The sequence below is a fragment of the Megalobrama amblycephala genome, linkage group LG2 (assembly GCF_018812025.1).
Source record: "Megalobrama amblycephala isolate DHTTF-2021 linkage group LG2, ASM1881202v1, whole genome shotgun sequence".
In the NCBI taxonomy this organism is placed as follows: domain Eukaryota; kingdom Metazoa; phylum Chordata; class Actinopteri; order Cypriniformes; family Xenocyprididae; genus Megalobrama; species Megalobrama amblycephala.
This window is the reverse complement of record NC_063045.1, coordinates 1567237-1586132: the sequence shown is the minus strand read 5'-3', so window position 1 is coordinate 1586132 and position 18896 is coordinate 1567237. Positions and strand designations below refer to the sequence as shown.

General features: G+C 39.1%; 1 protein-coding gene across 4 annotated transcripts in view; it reads right to left on the bottom strand.

Moving 5' to 3' along the window:
* The window catches only part of LOC125263123 (myosin heavy chain, fast skeletal muscle-like), a 30014-nt gene that overhangs the window by 2323 nt on the left and 8795 nt on the right, over positions 1–18896 (bottom strand). The window contains exons 1-32 of one of the 4 annotated variants that reach the window (XM_048182027.1): positions 9267–9286; positions 9069–9117; positions 8713–8920; positions 8430–8573; positions 8194–8350; positions 7283–7310; positions 7072–7186; positions 6709–6801; positions 6556–6619; positions 6345–6443; positions 6158–6261; positions 5835–5973; positions 5624–5742; positions 5372–5521; positions 5113–5283; positions 4733–5039; positions 4436–4500; positions 4268–4355; positions 4079–4196; positions 3838–3961; positions 3137–3273; positions 2794–3049; positions 2465–2707; positions 2204–2380; positions 1961–2106; positions 1789–1879; positions 1293–1682; positions 1092–1218; positions 875–993; positions 596–792; positions 332–515; positions 78–243 (exon numbers count right to left, since the gene is read on the bottom strand). In XM_048182027.1, the coding sequence (XP_048037984.1) occupies positions 78–243; positions 332–515; positions 596–792; positions 875–993; positions 1092–1218; positions 1293–1682; positions 1789–1879; positions 1961–2106; positions 2204–2380; positions 2465–2707; positions 2794–3049; positions 3137–3273; positions 3838–3961; positions 4079–4196; positions 4268–4355; positions 4436–4500; positions 4733–5039; positions 5113–5283; positions 5372–5521; positions 5624–5742; positions 5835–5973; positions 6158–6261; positions 6345–6443; positions 6556–6619; positions 6709–6801; positions 7072–7186; positions 7283–7310; positions 8194–8350; positions 8430–8573; positions 8713–8913 (4519 nt within the window). In that variant the 5' untranslated portion in view covers positions 8914–8920; positions 9069–9117; positions 9267–9286. Of the gene's footprint in view, positions 1–77; positions 244–331; positions 516–595; positions 793–874; positions 994–1091; positions 1219–1292; positions 1683–1788; positions 1880–1960; positions 2107–2203; positions 2381–2464; positions 2708–2793; positions 3050–3136; positions 3274–3837; positions 3962–4078; positions 4197–4267; positions 4356–4435; positions 4501–4732; positions 5040–5112; positions 5284–5371; positions 5522–5623; positions 5743–5834; positions 5974–6157; positions 6262–6344; positions 6444–6555; positions 6620–6708; positions 6802–7071; positions 7187–7282; positions 7311–8193; positions 8351–8429; positions 8574–8712; positions 8921–9068; positions 9118–9266; positions 9287–14890; positions 14996–15096; positions 15229–15340; positions 15437–15527; positions 15633–15723; positions 15895–15991; positions 16118–16203; positions 16408–16513; positions 16823–17022; positions 17148–17238; positions 17405–17492; positions 17677–17759; positions 17957–18038; positions 18158–18255; positions 18383–18468; positions 18859–18896 lie in introns of those variants that run through there. The other 3 variants (XM_048182026.1, XM_048182028.1, XM_048182025.1) reach the window with 3 other exon arrangements.

Below are 18896 nucleotides of genomic sequence, written 5' to 3'. Positions count from 1 at the left end.
AAATCATAAGTGTAAGATTCTCTGTTATAATGCATATCTTTTTTAGTCCTTGTTGTACAAACAAAAAGTTGCATTACGTTGCAGATTCTTGTTCTCCCTCTTCAGGGTCTCCAGGTGGTCAAGAGCTTCCTCATAGGAGTTCTTCATTTTGAAAAGCTCAGTGCTGAGAGAACGAGCTTCTTTCTGAGCACCTTCTAGTTCAGCCTGGTTTTCCTCATACTTCTGTTTCCAATCTGCTAGCACCTGATAATGAAAGAAATGTAGTCATTGTAGTCATTGGTAAGTCCTTGTTTCAACGTTTAGGTTTACAGGTTATCCATGTCTTTTTTACCTTGTCAAAGTTTCTCTGCTTCTTGTCAAGGTTGGCTGCCAATGCATTTGCCCTCTCCACATCAATCATGAGATCCTCTACTTCACCCTGCAGTCTCTGTTTGGTCTTTTCCAGAGAGGCACACTTGGAGTTCACTGCCTCAATGGATTCTTCAGCATCCTGCAGACGCTGAGCCAGCTTTTTCCTGAGGAAAGTGAAAAAATTATGAAATCTTTGTCATATTAAATGTAGGATACTGAAGACTTTTCCCAATGATATATTTACTTGGATTCCTCAAGCTCCTCAGTACGTTGGATGGCATCAGTCTCATATTTTGTTCTCCACTGAGCCACCTCACTGTTGGCCTTAGACATTCCACGCTGGAGTTCAGCTTTGGCCTCCTGCTCTTCCTCATACTGCTCTCTGAGCAAATCACAGTCATGGCGGGCAGACTGAACTGCATGGGCCAGAGCATTCTTGGCCTATCAGGCAGAACTTTTTGAGTTTTTCAACAGTTTACCATCCATACAATAGTTTAGATGATCAAATTATGTATAACTTTACCTTGACTTCTTCCTCGATATGTCTTTTGAGTTCCTCAATTTGTTGTACATAAGCCTGTTTTCCTCTAGTTAACTGTGAAACAAGTGCTTCTTTCTCTTCAAGTTGGCGACTAAATTCACCTTGGAAACAGTTTATAGATATTACCATGAAATTTAATAATATACAAACTTTTTACTCAATGTTTTGAGGTTTTTACACGTGTAGCTTACTCTCTTACCATTTTCAGTCTGAAGTCTTGCACGTTGTGCATTCATGTCATTCAACTGACGAATATTTTCATCACTCTTGGCCTTGATTTCACTCAGCTGGTCTTCCAGGGTACGGCACATCTTCTCTAAATTACCCTAAATAGATTCAAGGTTATATACAGATGTTTGTAAATATGCTTTTATATTTAATGATCTTCTAGTGAAATTACCTTTGATTTAGCCACAGCCTCCATGTTGCTTGTCAAGTCATCAATCTCCATCTTGTATTCACTCTTCTCCTTCTCCAGCTTCTGCTTGACTCGCTGGAGGTTGTCGATCTGTTCTCCAAGCTCAGCCACACTGTCTGCCTGCTTCTTTCGGAGAGCTGCGGCCGTAGCTTCATGCTGCAAGGTGGACTCTTCCAGATCACGACGCAACTTCTGGAATTCGGCTTCACGCTTCTTGTTCATCTCAATCTGGGCAGCAGTGGCACCACCAGCTTCCTCAAGCCTCTCGCTGATCTCTTCAAGTTCCCTAGAGAGATCAGCTCTCTGCTTCTCCACTTTAGCACGAGCAGCTCGCTCAGCCTCAATTTCCTCTTCTAGCTCCTCGATACGGGCCTAAATAAAAGAAAACTGAATTACCCAGTGATATTGGTAACATGGGTTTTCCCAGCTATGCATTTACTTAACAGTTTCATATTGAAAAAATTATGGTTAGTGTTACCTGAAGTTCTTTGATCTTCTTCTGAAGCTGCGCTCCCAAAGATTGTTCATCCTCAATCTTGCTGAGAAACTGACTTATCTCAAAGTCTTTCCTGTATTTAAAATATTGTTTGTTTTTTAAATGTGTAAAATACCCATTTTGTGTAATTGTGTGATTACTAACGTCCGCTTACTTTTTGATCTTCTCATCTGATTGCTGTTTGTCATTCTCCAGGTCCATTATGGACTCCTGGGCCAGTTTCAGATCACCCTCAAGCTTCCTCTTGGCTCTCTCAAGGTCCATACGAAGCTTCTTCTCTTGCTCCAGTGAGCCCTCAAGCTATTGTTACAGAAACCAGAGCATTTAGTGTTGGTATAAAGACACAAAATTAATTTTGCATTGATTCAAGCTCTTGTTCTCATGCCAAACATCTTACATCATCCACTTGCTGCTCAAGCTTTGTCTTAGATTTAGTCAGAGTGTTGACTTTGTCTTCCTCTGCCTGAAGGTCATCAAGAGTCTGCTGGTGTGCCTCTTGGAGAGCTTTCTTCTCTTTGGTCAGCTTGGCAATGCTCTCATCCTGAGAAGCCATCTCCTCTGTCAGGTTTTTAACCTAAATAGAAACATTGTTCATTGTTTTCATTCTCAAAATCCAGAACATTCATCAGTATGAAGAACATGTGAAAAGATGATTGACCTTATTTTCTGTTGCATGTTTCTCCTTCTCCACTTTGGCCAAGGTGAGCTCCAGGTCATCAATGTCTTTCTTCAGTTCAGAGCATTCGTCCTCCAGTTTCCTCTTCTTGGCAGTAAGTTCAGCATTGATTTCTTCCTCATCCTCCAGTCTCTCGGTTGCCTCTTTGAGTTTTCCCTCGAGCTGGATCTTGCTTTTGATGAGACCTTCACATCTCTCCTCAGCATCAGAGAGGTTTTCAGTTTCCTGTTCATTGAGATGGATGTAGTTTAATGGCTTATGTTCATAACCGTAGCATCCATATTAGGATCAATAAGAGCTGAAATACTCACAGCTGCTACTTGCAGTTGAAGATCATTTTTCTCCTGAAGAAGTGACACCATTTTCTCCTCAAGCTCTTTCTTTTTAGCTAATGCCTTTGTTAGATCCTCCTTCATTTTCTCATAGTTCTCCTTCATGGCTGCCATTTCTTTCTCAGTCTCTGCACTCTTCAGAAGAGGCTTGATCTTGAAGTAGAGCTTCATCCATGGCCAATGTTTCACATTCATGAATGAGCGGATGTTGTATTGGATGGAATAAATTGATTCTCTGTGTAAATTGCAATCAGTAAATTAGTCATTATCAATCCTTCATAACAAACAGTTGTTTCAAACAGTTTTGTAAATTCATTCATACCTCCTCTCCATCATTTTGACAAACTCCTTCCTCATGACATATCCACGGCACAAAGCCTGAGTCATGGTAACCAGTGTTGCTAGTTTCTCATCTCTCATCTCCTCAAGAGTACCCAACAGACCAGCTTTGAAGAACACCTACAAGAACATTTGGAAAAAAGTAGTTTTAAAGAAGCCAAGTAGATGTGAAAATAAATCTATTATATTCTATAATATACAATGACATTCTAGAGAATTCTGTGCTTTCAACTTTGACTCAACTGTTTGGGGAGGCATAACAATGTCTCTTTGCACAAAGTATGTTTACTAAGCCTGGTGTGAACTGGACTGGCACAAAGCCTCAATCTGAACACAAATTGAAGACATTTAAGATGAATTACAATGCCGACTGTAATCCAGACCCCATCACCACATCAGTGCCTGACCTTAAAGGGATGCTTCACCCAAAAATGTATGTAAAAATGTACTCTGTTTAATTGAAAAATTTAAAATGTGGCTGTTTAATTTGGAATACAATAACTTTTATTGTATTGAGAAAAAACAGCTGAAACACTCTTTAAATATCTTCTCTTCTGTTTCATAGTAAGTGAAAGTAGAAAGTAAGTGGTACAATGTACAATGTGAAGGTGAGTCAGTGATAATAGAATTTCCTTTTTTTGGTGTCCATATACTTTTGGTTTAGGGTTAGTAGGGTTTGATCACCTTGGTGTGTCCAAACTTGTATTGGGTGTGGTCAACATCAATAGAGCCCAAGAGTTTCTCTGAAGCCTTTTTGTTGTCAATGAACTGTCCCTCAGGGATGACGCTAGCATTTAATACTTTGTATCTGTAGGACATTCAGGCGAGAGTTATGTTCTTGTGGAGCCACAAAAACATTCATAAGATGATGACGATTAGGTGGTGCATCATCTCTATTTTGGTGGTTGCAAAAAGGTGTCTTTACCTCTGCTTAAAGTCACCATAGAGGATTCTGCTGGGGAAACCTTTCCTGCAGATTCTGATACCTTCCAGCACACCATTACACCTGAGCTGGTGGATAACCAGGAAGTTCTCCATCAGACCTGCAATGAAAATATTCTTAAGGTTCCAGAGATATTTTCAAAACTTTTTAGTCTTCAGGGATTAAGTTTACCTGGAGTCTTGGACTCATTAGGAATCAAGCAGCGTACAAAGTGAGGGTGAGTGCTCCTCAGGTTAGTCATCAGCTTACCCAAGTTCTCCTGTGGAAATATTTGTCATTAGTATAATCCTTATTAGAGAAAAAGTTCACCTCCTTCATTAAAAGAGAGAATCTGTTTACCCTAAAAAGTGCAGAGACTGTCTGGAAGGAACCACCCTTCTTCTTCTTCTTTCCACCGCCTCCCTCTGTTTTATGTGAATGAAAAAAAGGTCTTTATTGATCTTGTGTTGCTTTCCATTAAACCCTTCAATTAATCTCTATTTCAATCTTGTTGAAGCTATTTGTTACCTTGCATAGTTATGTCATATTTTAATGAAACTTTAGAATCTGTGATCACATAGTGTGTTTTAATTAATTATATAATTAAATTTGTATATAATTAAAACAAAGGAATTGAGGAAATGCAGATGTTCATACCTTCAGCAGCTCCATGAGTGGCATACAGGAAGGCCAGCACTTTGAGCGATGACTTTTGGTAGAGTTGCACAACGGAGTCATTCAGTGGATCCTTGTTCTTGTCCAACCAGCCATTAATGTTGTAGTCCACAGTGCCGGCGTAGTGCACCAGAGAGAAGTGGGCCTCTGCCTTACCTTTGGCAGGCTTGGGCTTCTGGAAAGCTGCAGCTTTGCCCAGATGCTGATCATGCAACTTGTTTTTGAAGCTTGTGTCTGTAGCTTTGGGGAACATGCACTCCTCTTCAAGGATGGAGAAGATGCCCATTGGCTGTTGAAGAAATTCATGCTCAAGTACAGGAACAATATGAATAATCATTTTAATTTGCTGAATGTCCTCTTACCTTCTCAATGAGCTCAATGCAGGCAGCCAAGTCCATACCAAAGTCAATGAACTCCCAATCAATGCCTTCTTTCTTGTACTCCTCTTGCTCCAGAACAAACATGTGGTGGTTGAAGAACTGTTGCAGTTTCTCATTTGTGAAGTTGATGCAAAGCTGCTCCAAGCTGTTGAACTGGTAATTAAACGGAGGCAAATTCTTACTACTGACTGTTTTCTTTCATATCCTGATTCTTACACAGACATTAATAACTGATGCTCACATCAAAGATCTCAAATCCAGCGATGTCCAGCACACCAATGAAGAACTGTCTAGGCTGTTTTGTGTCCAGCATCTCATTGATACGGATGACCATCCACAAGAACATTTTCTCATAGACAGACTTGCAGAGCGCAGAGACTGCGTTGTTCACCTGAGAAATTCAAAGGCCAATGTAGATCAAATTATTACACTGAATGTCTATGAGACATTTCTAGCTTTTATCATCTATCGAGTAGAGTAGATAAGTTATCACCTGTGGTACTGTCTGGCCTTTGGTCACCATCTCATTTCCGACCTTCACTCTGGGGTAACACAGAGCTTTCAGCATGTCAGCAGAGTTGAGGCCCATGAGGTAAGCGATTTTATCGGCCACTAAGGACAGAGAGAACAGAGAAGTTTTATGCATTATTGTCGCTAATGAAGTGAATGTTCACATGTTTATATGTGCTAATAGTATGTCTTACCCTCAGTGCCATCAGGTTCGGCCTGCTCCTCTCTCTGCTTCTGTTTGAACTTCATGTTCCCATGATGCATCACAGCACCTGTCAGCTTGTAGATGCTGATTTTCTCATCAGCACTGAAGCCAAGAATGTCAATGGCAGTCTGTTTATACAATGACCAAATTAATCACACATTATTAATTAAGGTCCAAGAGAAGGGTATTTTATATTGAATGTCATGCTGTCTTCAGTTTATACTAGTGTTTTTCTGATGTTTGTTTGCTCAGACATTTTCATAGAATCTGAAAATACTACTACAACTACTAATAACGTAGTTGTGCACATACATCTGTGGCAATGAACTCCTCCACATCATTGATACTCTTGACAGTGATTTCACCCTGGCTGATCATTGGATAGTCGTAAGGGTTGGTGGTGATGAGCAGGGCCTCTGTTAGGAATTGATGTGCAGTATGTTAACAGTGTTCTCAAACATGGAAATGAATGAAACACACAATACTGTAGATTCCTCACCGAGCAGCTCTGGCTTGTGTCCGGTCATGAGCTGGTAGAAGATGTGGTAGCTCCTCTCAGCAGACAGCTGGAATGTTACTCTTGACTTTTCCAGCAGATCTTTAAAAAAAAATAAATAAATCGAGAAAGAGAGAAAAGACATTGACTTCAATCGATTTACCCACATCTTAACCTCCAATAAAATGTTTAGCTTAAAACAATGTGGACTCACAAGTTTCAATATCAGCTGAGGCCAGTTTTCCAGTGGTCCCAAAGTGAATCCTGATGAATTTACCCTATGAAGATTGAAATCATTTACAAAAGCTCAGCTGTTTGGTGTGACTGAAGTTGTATAATGTTATAATGATTCATTAGTTCAACTTACAAAACGAGAGGAGTTGTCATTCCTCACAGTCTTGGCATTACCATAAGCCTCCAGCAGAGGGTTGGCTGCCACGATTTGGTCCTCCAGTGATCCCTGTATGTAATTGTAGGACAATGGATAGTTACAATGTAAAGCACAAATACTGTAATGCAGTGTAATCCAACATATCTCCAGTCCTCAGTACCCACCTCCCAGAATGTTTTAGATGTCTTCCTATTCAAAAAACTAAGAAACTGATGAGTTGAAGGTGTTTTAACTAGCGAGATATCAAAAATATTGTAGTAGGTAATGTAGGTGGGTTCCCAGGAATGGAATTTAGAAACACTGGTGTAATAACACTGTCTTGAAGAGATATTCACTAACCTGCATTTTTCCAGGGACAGGTTCTGCCTTCTTCGGTCCAGACATTGCACCAACAGTTGCAAAGTACTGAATGACACGTTTTGTGTTCACAGTCTTTCCAGCACCAGATTCTCCACTGGAGGTTCACAATAGATCATTTAGTCAGAAATCTTCTACCGATTTACATTATAATCAAAAAGTTTCAGCTTATTTCAGAAGAATATTTACTCACGTAATCAGGACAGACTGGTTCTCACGATCTGAAATTACACCATGAAATGTTAACAGGGTTTACTTTATATTAACTTGAAGGCATAAAGTGTTATAAAGTATTTTAAATGCATTCATAATTATTTTTTCTAGTCATTCATTCATGTATATAGATAGTATTTATAGTATATATACATATAGTATATAATTAAGTATTTATAAGTGTATATAGATGAGGTTCAGTAACTTTTTATGGAATAAAATGTGTAATACTTAAATAATGGTTATTATGAAGTAATTATTAATTGAATGTAATGTCAATAAACCAGCTAGCTATGGTTTACTAGCTAGTGCTAAGGATAAAAAAAAATTGTTATCAGTCCTTTTTCATATGAAGTGAAGTGACGTGTAGCCAAGGATGGTGTCCCATACTTGGAATTTGTGCTCTGCATTTCACCCATCCCAGTACACACACAGACTATGAACTTATAACTGTAGCAGTAGTCAGCCATTTTTGCTGTGGCGCCCGGGGAAATGTATTAAACATTTTTGATAAGCATTAAACATCAAGGCTACATTATGTAACTTTTGGCTCTCTAAGCTGTTGAAGCATAAAACTAAAAAGTTACTTGTTGGAAGACCAACTTCCCCTGCAGATAGTAGTAGCCCGAACTCTTTGCTTTTTTCAGGGATTTGATGTAAACACATGGATGAATGAAATAATAGGTTGCAGTTTCCTACAAAATCTATATAAATATACATGTATAGATTTTATACATGGTAAAAGGCAAAAACAGCTGGATTTATCATGTGTGTGCACATTATTTACATTTTGTGAATAACTAATGAGTAAACTGCACAATCAAATTTTTGCTTCATTGTCTAAGTTTGTTATAACTCTTGTTTGTTGAGAGACTTCTGGAATCCACTTACCAGTGAGCATGAACTGGTAGGCGTTGTCGGAGATGGAGAAGATGTGAGGCGGGGCTTCAATTCTCTTTTTGCCTCTGTATCCAGCCACAACGACTGCATCGTACACTGGGAGCCACTTGTAGGGATTGACAGTGACGCAGAACAAGCCAGAGTAGGTCTGAAACGGAGATAGATAGTCCAGTTTAACAATGCTGTCACACCATTCCTGAAATAAGATATGATTTGCTTAGACTTACGTAGATCATCCATGCTGCGTAACGCTCTTTGAGGTTAAACAGCACAGCAGGCTCATTGAGGTGGGTCATCATGGCCATGTCCTCCATTTTGTCAAACTTGGGAGGATTCATGGGGAAGATTTCATCTTCTTTTACCGTGACAGTCTGTAATGAACATTGATCGGTGATCAAGAAAGATTAGGTTTTTTTTATATACAAATATATGATATTTAACTGAAGATCTTTAACCTCTGCAGACTCGAGCACAGTAACATATGAAATAGTTTTTATCCATAATACTTACTTTCCCACACAGTGTTTTGACAGTAGCTTTGCCGCCTTCTCTACCAGTAAGAACACCCTTCAGGTACATCTCATCCGGCACCGTCACGAAGAATGCTGTTTTGGCATCAAAGGGGGTGTTCTGAGCCTCTATTCTCTCTCTTTCAGGCTTCCGGAGGAAAACGGCCGCCGGGCCGAAGCACTCCATCTCACCATCTCCCATGATTGCACTGTGGAGTAAAATATTCACCTTAACTCCGCTTAGTATTACCTCTCTACGTTTCTCAGGATTTCACATTATATACTGGTCATCTTGTCAATATCATCACAATGTTGTAATCAGTTACTTATCAGTAAATGTAACTTGTATTAGTTTACCTTTTATGATGCTCCGAGAGGGAAAAAAGCAGCTGTCAATTTATGGATTCTGAAAAAGATCAAGAGATAGTCAGTGAAGTGTATTAGCATCTTCCGTTATGGGTTAGTATACATCATTTGATTAAGATCACTCAGGCATTCTACATTAATTCTTATATTAAAATGAAGCTGTCAAATTAAAATGTGCAGTTCCCCCACCTTAGCCTGGTCACTGTTAGTCTTTGGGGGTCAGTGGATGCCGTTTATATAGTGTCATTACTGAGCACTCAGCAGAACTGTCCAGACAGATTTGGTCATGTTATTTTACTTGGTGTGATGTTTCTCTGTTCCGGGGAGGAAATTGGAAGATGTTGTCATTCATCTAATACGAGGAATATCGTTATATTAGTACACACAGATAATGGGTGTTGGGTTAATAGACATGGCATAAAAGTTTGTCACAGTCCATGTTCTTTTAGATTTTAACTCTTGTAGATATTAGATTTTTTACTGCAAATGCATTACCTGTTTGATAAGTTTCATTTGATGTTGCTGAGGTCTTATTTCAGTGTACCAACTTTAAAACTATTGGAATTTGGCACAGCAGAGAAACTCTCAGATGCAAAGAAGCAGTCAAATGTCACCGGTATTCTGTTTCAGGTGACATCAAGACTTGTAACTTAGAGTTTATATATCAGTTAAAACTGCTTTGTCTGTTCCCGTTGTTCATTTTCATTGCAATTAAGGTTTGATGTCAGTGTTGTTAGTGATCACATGAGCCAGGGGCAGAGAGGACAGCTTGGCTGGTTTTCCAAGAATTCTCCCAACTTTTGCCAGCAAGAGATAAAATTAAAATCTTAAAAACCTCGAAGATTTATTACCAGAGATGGATGGTAACAAGTCATCCTTCCAAATGAAAAATAATATCTCTGACAGATTTTTTTATTGGGATATTAAATCTCAGTAGTCATGGCATGAAGTAAACTGGACTGTGATATTATGTGATATTAAGGCTCTCAAAGTTATAAACAGCATGTGCTTATATGGACAAATCATAATTATAGCACAGCGAGAGCTGCTGTTTGTATTATGAGGATTAGGTCACTTGTCCATACAAGCAGCAGTGAAGGCTTGATGGGAACTGTCGGTAAGTCTTCTGCTTCGTTTCTAATTTACCTTAAATCAATAAGAAAAAGTAATGTAAATGTTTTCTGTTTGTTGAACATGTCCAGTTGGTACTTCCAGTATACTATTTTACTCTGTGGTTTACGTTGTAGATATTATTAACTGCATTCAGAAGAGTTTGAGGCTCTAGCTTGATTTAAATATGAACATACAGTAAATGTTTTGTCTAATAACACTAGGTGTAAGGTAGTATATAGAATGTATTGTTCTTTTATTACATTCTTTAAGAAAATGACAGTTATTTTGCTCTGCCTAGCTTAAATATGTGCTCAAATGCAAAACTATTGTGGCATGCTAGGATGCATTTGAGCAGAAGTTACATATGATGAAGTGCAGCTTTTTGGTGATGTAAAGATCCATTTCTTTCTGCTGAGCTGTGGTTATATTTAAGCCAACAGCAATATACCAGCAAAGTGAAAAGACTACAGTCTTTGTGTGTGTGTGTATATATATATATATATATATATATATATATATATATATATATATACAGTGCTCAGTGTAAATGAATACAACCCCTTTGAAAAGTAACATTTTAAACAATATTGTGAATACTCTGCAAGATGGTTGTCTTCTTATATAATTTTGTGTATTGACCATTCAAACGCCACAAAACGGAACACATTTTGGTAACGTTACTCCCATGCATGTAGACAGGCGGCTGAGTGTGCGCACAAGAAGCCATTTAGTGAATGCCGATTTGAGTCTTAATGTGCTTTTAAGTCATCAAACACATTCCGTTTCTTAATATTCATCTATCCTTGCTTCTTAATCACTCTAAAGTTTAAACTTTAACTTTAAAGTCCCCCTGTAGACAATTATTTTATCCTTTAAAACTCATCTTTGATCACAAAAATGACATATTTAAAAAAAAATTCAAGTGAAAAAAAAGTCTTCAAGCCTTAAAGCTGCAGTCTGCGATTTTTCCTCTTTGTCCCCATCTCTTGTTTGAAACCTGCAATTGCAGTCATATGCGGAACAATTATCTGTACATGCGTTGTGCCTCGGCACAGCTCGTCAGCGCGGATGAATCTAATGTTTGCTGTCAGTCACCGCACCGGTGTGGATACTGAACTTCAGAATCACAGATTCTACGTCTTGAAAGTATGACCAATATAAGAATTTTCACTGGAAAATGTCATCTGAACAAGTAAGTAACATGTCTGCCACTTTTGTTCTGACCAACTGAGGAAAAAAGCATACAATAAATCGCGCTGCCAATGATGATTAAATCTAATGATCGCTTGGCTCGGATCATGCTAAACCGTGCAAGTTATTATTACTGTTATACTTTGTTCTCAAATCGTTAATGTTAACAACATAAGCATTACTATGGCTATGTGTGTATTAGCATTACCTGTAGATTTCTATTTCTGTAGCCACTCCACAGTCCAAAGTCTTTTGTTTTTTGACTACGAGTGAATCTCCAGTTGTCACTGACGATTGGACCTTTCTGGATTACAATCCACCATCAAAATGATAAGTTTAATTATTTCAGCTGCTGTGAGAACAGGCTATAAATGCTCCGCTACCGGCAGCGTCCTCACGTGATAAAACCGGTTAGCCTGGACTCCTTCATTTCTGTTTACGGGCGTGACGTAATGACGCACAGACGAACTGCTGCATGCTCAAATTTTCCGCGGAAATCCACCATGTCGCTCTTATTATAAAACATTATTAAAAGCTTACCATTGTGAATCGAGCTAAGATAATGAGTACACTGGCTGGTTATGTACTTGCTCAAAAATTGATTTTGGATCATTTTTAACCAAAAATAGTTACGGACTGCAGCTTTAAAATAGCTTGAATGTACCTCTACACCCTTGCCGCATTTAATATACACAGATCAATGAATATGCACATTAGCCCCGCCTCCACTCGCTCGCGCCGGCTCAGAGAGTCGTACTCAGAGAGTACTGTTGCTGTACTGACGAGCAATTTGTTTGTGTTGTGGATATTTAAGAAAAAAGCTTGCTTCGCTTCGTTTATTCAGTTTAACAGCTCTGCAACTGAACTGCTCATATTTTCTGATGCTTAAATTGTGTTTTAAATTATGAATTGGTAAAACGTGTTTGCAAAACGGTCTGAATCCACGTGCATTTGTTTGGACTGCTCTCTCACTGAATCACCTGAAGCAATTTCTCAGTAAAACAGACAGTATCGAGAGAACAAACAGCCGTTTTCCTCTGTGAACATGCGCCAAATGGATGTTTGACAATTTCGTTGCTTTTTGGAGATTTCAGATTAAAAAAAAATTCAGATGAGATCCTGCTGGCGCCTGGTCCTTCTCCGTACATGAAATAAATGCACATCCTTGAATGAGTGCGGATTTCCAGCGTATTTACTTGAACTCATCAGGTAGGATAATATCTATGGTTTGATCCATTCCAGAGGCGCCAAAATCAGAATTTATAATGGACTGAATATCTCTCTCAGAACTTGACATGCGATTCCACACTGACTGACATATGCACATGAATTACAGTCACATGCTCAGAGCAATATTGTTTTAGCTATGTTTTATAGTATTAAAGTATTTCGAAGGACAAAAACATGAACTTTTTGGCTTTACTTCTAGTCAGCTGTCACTTTACTCTGGCGTGAGCCTCTATGAGCTCACACACTTGGCACAGCGCTTGCGATGGTTCTGTCATTAATTAATATGAATTTATGATTATTTATGAGTAACCTTTTGCTTGACTACGTTATCAAACAGCTAATAATGTGTTGCTAATGTTACACACACCATGTTCCTGTTTGCGAGTCAGGCAGCTGCCTTCTAACAATCAGTATCCTTACAAACACTTTGAACAACTCAGAACGTCAGTGGTGAAAGGCATATAGTTCATCATAACATTGTAATAGACTTGCTATATTAATAAATCTACACAATTTTTCATATCAACAGAAAATATAGTAGGATAACCTGGCTTCTCTGGAGACTTTCCTTCTTCAGAACAGTTATAGTTAATAATATGCTAAAGCCTGCCAGCACATTGTTGTGATTGGTTTACTGCAGTTTCAATTATTTAGTTATTCAATTCAATGAAAATTATTTATATATTTCATGTCAGGTGGCCATGATTACCTGCCAGAATTGAAAAGTTAAAAGCTGTCAATGTCATGGATGTTTTGCAGCACAAATTCTGACTGAACGAATATGGACTGAGCAGAGGTTGAAATTCAGCTGCTAAATGTGTGTGTGTGTGTGAGCACGTGCAATTTCTTTCAAGGAAAAAATACATATACATTTTCTATAATAAATTTGTGAATTTTTTGTGCGGGTGCATACAGACACATCTGCTTCAAAATGCAAGTTTACAGCTACCTGTTAGAAAGCAAATGTGTCGCCCTCGCCTTGTGGTGGCTTGGAATTCCAATGGGAATCGGATATGCGTGTTTAGACATAGGCCACATGTCCAGAGATTGGATATGTATCTGATTTAAAACCACATTTGGAAGTGGCTCAGATCAGATGTGAAAAAATCATGTTTACACTATTTTGTGTTTACACGTGTGCAACAAATTCCAATCTGTGTCAGATGTGAGCAAAAAATCAGATTTTTTGTCCCAGTGTAAGTCAAAGTCTCGTAATCAAAAATGCTATTTGCAAAGTTGTTTTATATAGAGAAAACATCTATCTATCTATCTATCTATCTATCTATCTATCTATCTAACCTACAACTTACACCTTACAGTTGTTTTTCCATTTATCATAAAGGATCATCCTGACCGCAAACAAGTGTACATTTAACTTTATAGACACCAATAAACGAGTGCCGGCGCATACAAATGCATCAAATAGACAGAGTGGGTTAGAATAGGAGCGCAATAATTCTGACCTTAGAACATATTTTACATCCAAAAGTATAAACACTTCAAATCTCTTCCCCCAATTACAACAGCTCCATAAATCACAGTGTGTGTTGCTGCAGGTTGCAGCAGTATTGACAGACATTGTTCAGTAAACCACTGTTCCCTTGCTGTATCAAAAACATCCGTTATTTTTGTGTACTGTTTCTTCCCTAATGTTCTTAATTTAAGTTTTGAGGTTGTCTTGTTTTGTCTGTTCATGTTTCCTTTCATGTATTCTAATATTACTTCTGTTATCATTGTTTGAGGTTAATTCATCTAATGACATTTTTTTACAGTGTGTAAATACTAACCCTAACTTTACCAACTTCAGTAAACTGCATTTGTGTCATGAGCTCCATCTTACAAGTAGACGTTTTATTCAACCTTCTATAAAACATTTGGCCAAGTTAGGTAGCATAGCTTGTATTCTTCATGGAGAAGTCAATCCAAGTAAGTCCAAACTGGGTGAAATAAGAAAGTTTTGGATTATAAATATCATTTATTTGATACTGAAAGGTATGGATTTAAACATAATTTAATACTGTTATTAATGATGAAACTGTCAGGAGATTTTTGTTAAAAAATCTCCTGACTATAAACATGACTATAAAAATGAATTATATTGTATTTATAACTATACTATAAATATTATTTTGAATTTATTATTATTTATCTCCTATAGATAATAATGCAAATGATTTATGAATCAATCTGCAGAGATGAAATTGTCCTTTACTAGCTGTTTGTCTTTAAAAAAATGCATGTGATGAAGTTTAAAGTGGAAAAAATAAGGGACAACAAAGTCAAAATTTGCCGTTTTAATGGACACAGAAAAACTCAACACAAGTAAGTCATATCATATGCTTGCTTTTAGGTGTGGTTTCTTGTCTTCATTCTTCATCTTTACTCTTGAAAATGCAAAATAATATAGTTAGATTCTGTGGAAAGTGTTTCAGAAATATATATAAAAAGTAACCTTTCAGAGTTCTAGATGATCATCAGTTGTTACCTTCCCGACCTCACGGCTCTTGGTCCTCAGCTTGTTGACCTGGGACTCTGCGATGTCAGCGCGCTCCTGAGCCTCCTCCAGCTCATGCTGCACCTTCCTGTACCTGGACAGGTGAGTGTTGGCCTGCTCCTCCTGTTACGATTACACAAGATATGCAACCTTTTTCATAGCAGTGCATTCATGGCACTGGACGCTTTTGTCAATACTAAAACGTCACGCTCCAGACATTTGATATTAGACTTACAGCTTCTTCAGCCTGGCGCTTGTAGGCCTTCACTTTCAGCTGCAGCTTGTCTACCAGATCCTGCAGTCGGATCACGTTCTTCTTGTCTTCCTCAGTCTTTGGGAGTAAATATTGGACATGGTCTTAGTTAAAGTATGTATATTATTATAAAAAAGGTGGTGAATATCTAATTCCTGGGTAGTTTTACCTGGTAGGTGAGCTCCTTCACCCTCCTCTCATACTTGCGCACTCCTTTCACAGCATCTGCACCACGTCTCTGCTCAGCTTCAACTTCAGACTCTAACTCACGCACCTTCAAGTAGAGAGTTATTGTTTCACCTGTCAAATCTCTGGCATGACCAGTACATCTAAGAATGTGTTTTGTTCCTAACACTCAAATTTACCCTGGACTCCAGTTTCTGGAGCTGTTTCTTTCCACCCTTCATGGCCAGACTTTCAGCCTCATCCAGACGGTGCTGCAGGTCTTTGACAGTCACCTCCAGGTTCTTCTTCATCCTCTCCAGGTGAGCACTAGTGTCCTGCTCCTTCTTCAGCTCCTCAGCCATCATGGCAGCCTGAAATATAAGCCAATTGAAATGAGTTAATCAAGATACAAATACAATGCAAATAACTATTTACATTCTGCTTCTCTTTTCTAATTTAAACACTCACATCAGTGATGGCCTTCTTGGCCTTCTCCTCTGCATTTCTGGCCTCCTGGACTGAATCATCCACCTCACCTTGAACCTGGACCAGATCAGCCTCAAGCTTCTTCTTGGTGTTAATAAGACTTGTATTCTGTGGGATGTAAGCAGTTAGTCTACAGTGTCTACAGTTTATCATGTATCCTGAATTTGTTCCTGGTATTTAGTAATTGTTTGTACTTGTGAGTGCAGCAGTCCCACACGCTCGCTGGCATCAACCAGCTCCTGCTCCGCCACTTTGCGGCCTCTCTCTGTTTGCTCCAGTGCAGCTCTCAGCTCCTCAATCTCTGCTTGCATCAGGTTATTCCTGCGCTCCACCATGGCCACCTGTTCCTTCATGTCCTCCTGTCCTCTGAGAGCATCATCAAGGTGCAGCTGGGCATCCTGTGGCAACATTCTTTCTTTGTTAGTTGTCATAGTTTGGTTAATTCATGTTTCATATTCATATTTATCAATATTTATTGCAATTCCACATTCTACAGAAAGAAACCTTGAGTTGGCCTTGGACGTTCCTGAGCTGTTTCTGGGCCTCAGCAGCCTGGCGGTTGGCATGACTCAGCTGGATCTCCATCTCATTCAGATCTCCCTCCATCTTCTTTTTGACTCTCAGGGCATCATTTCTGCTCCTGACCTCAGAGTCCAGAGTGCTCTGCATGGAATCGATCACTCTTTGGCTGTTCCTCTTGATCTGTTCCATCTCCTCATCCTTCTCAGAAAGCTTCCTGTCAATCTCACTCTTCACCTGGTTCAGCTCCAGCTGCACACGAAGAATCTTGGACTCTTCATGCTCCAGGGTGCCCTACAAGGGAAAAAAAGACAAAAATGTATTTGTAAATTTGTCACAAGCACATTTATGCACATTTACTAGGGTTCAAGAAGGAAATAATTAACAAAAATTAAGTTTTTACATTTAAACGTATAAATATTCCATATTCAATGTTTCAATATTATTTAAAGCTATGGTATCATAATGTTTGTATTATAGCAAAGGAATGGCACCTCAGCTTCTTCAAGTGCAGTCTGGATCTCTGATTTCTCAGACTCCACTGTCTTCTTGGCTTTCTCTAACTCATGAATGCTCTTTCCAGTCTCTCCAAGCTGTTCAGTGAGGTCAGAAATCTCCTCTAAATGGGTTTAAAAATCATAAGTGTAAGATTCTCTGTTATAATGCATATCTTTTTTAGTCCTTGTTGCACAAACAAAAAGTTGCATTACGTTGCAGATTCTTGTTCTCCCTCTTCAGGGTCTCCAGGTGGTCAAGAGCTTCCTCATAGGAGTTCTTCATTTTGAAGAGCTCAGTGCTGAGAGAACGAGCTTCTTTCTGAGCACCTTCTAGTTCAGCCTGGCTTTCCTCATACTTCTGTTTCCAATCTGCTAGCACCTGATAATGAAAGAAATGTAGTCATTGTAGTCATTGGTAAGTCCTCGTTTCAACGTTTAGGTTTACAGGTTATCCATGTCTTTTTTACCTTGTCAAAGTTTCTCTGCTTCTTGTCAAGGTTGGCTGCCAATGCATTTGCCCTCTCCACATCAATCATGAGATCCTCTACTTCACCCTGCAGTCTCTGTTTGGTCTTTTCCAGAGAGGCACACTTGGAGTTCACAGCCTCAATGGATTCTTCAGCATCCTGCAGACGCTGGGCCAGCTTTTTCCTGAGGAAAGTGATTTGAAATTATGAAATCTTGGTCACATTAAATGTAGGATACTGAAGACTTTTTCCCAATGATATATTTACTTGGATTCCTCAAGCTCCTCAGTGCGTTGGATGGCATCAGTCTCATATTTTGTTCTCCACTGAGCCACCTCACTGTTGGCCTTAGACATTCCACGCTGGAGTTCAGCTTTGGCCTCCTGCTCTTCCTCATACTGCTCTCTGAGCAAATCACAGTCATGGCGTGCAGACTGAACCGCATGGGCCAGAGCGTTCTTGGCCTATCAGGCAGAACCTTTTGAGTTTTTCAACAGTTTACCATCCATTCAATGGTTTAGATTATCAAATTATGTATAACTTTACCTTGACTTCTTCCTCAATATGTCTTTTGAGTTCCTCAATTTGTTGTACATAAGCCTGTTTTCCTCTAGTTAATTGTGAAACAAGTGCTTCTTTCTCTTCAAGTTGGCGACTAAATTCACCTTGGAAACAGTTTACAGATATTACCATGAAATATAATAATATACAAACTTTTTACTCAATGTTTTGAGGTTTTTACACGTGTAGCTTACTCTCTTACCATTTTCAGTCTGAAGTCTTGCACGTTGTGCATTCATGTCATTCAACTGACGAATATTTTCATCACTCTTGGCCTTGATTTCACTCAGCTGGTCTTCCAGGGTACGGCACATCTTCTCTAAATTACCCTAAAGAGATTTTATAGGTTATATGAAGGTTATATGCAGATGTTTGTAATGATGCTTTACATTTAATGAACCACTAGTGACATTACTTTTGATTTAGCCACAGCCTCCATGTTGCTTGTCAAGTCATCAATCTCCATCTTGTATTCACTCTTCTCCTTCTCCAGCTTCTGCTTGACCCGCTGGAGGTTGTCGATCTGTTCTCCAAGCTCAGCCACACTGTCTGCCTGCTTCTTTCGGAGAGCTGCGGCCGTAGCTTCATGCTGCAAGGTGGACTCTTCCAGATCACGACGCAACTTCTGGAATTCGGCTTCACGCTTCTTGTTCATCTCAATCTGGGCAGCAGTGGCACCACCAGCTTCCTCAAGCCTCTCGCTGATCTCTTCAAGTTCCCTGGAGAGATCAGCTCTCTGCTTCTCCACTTTAGCACGAGCAGCTCGCTCAGCCTCAATTTCCTCTTCCAGCTCCTCAATACGGGCCTAAATAAAGAATGAAGAATTAACTACCCAGTGATATT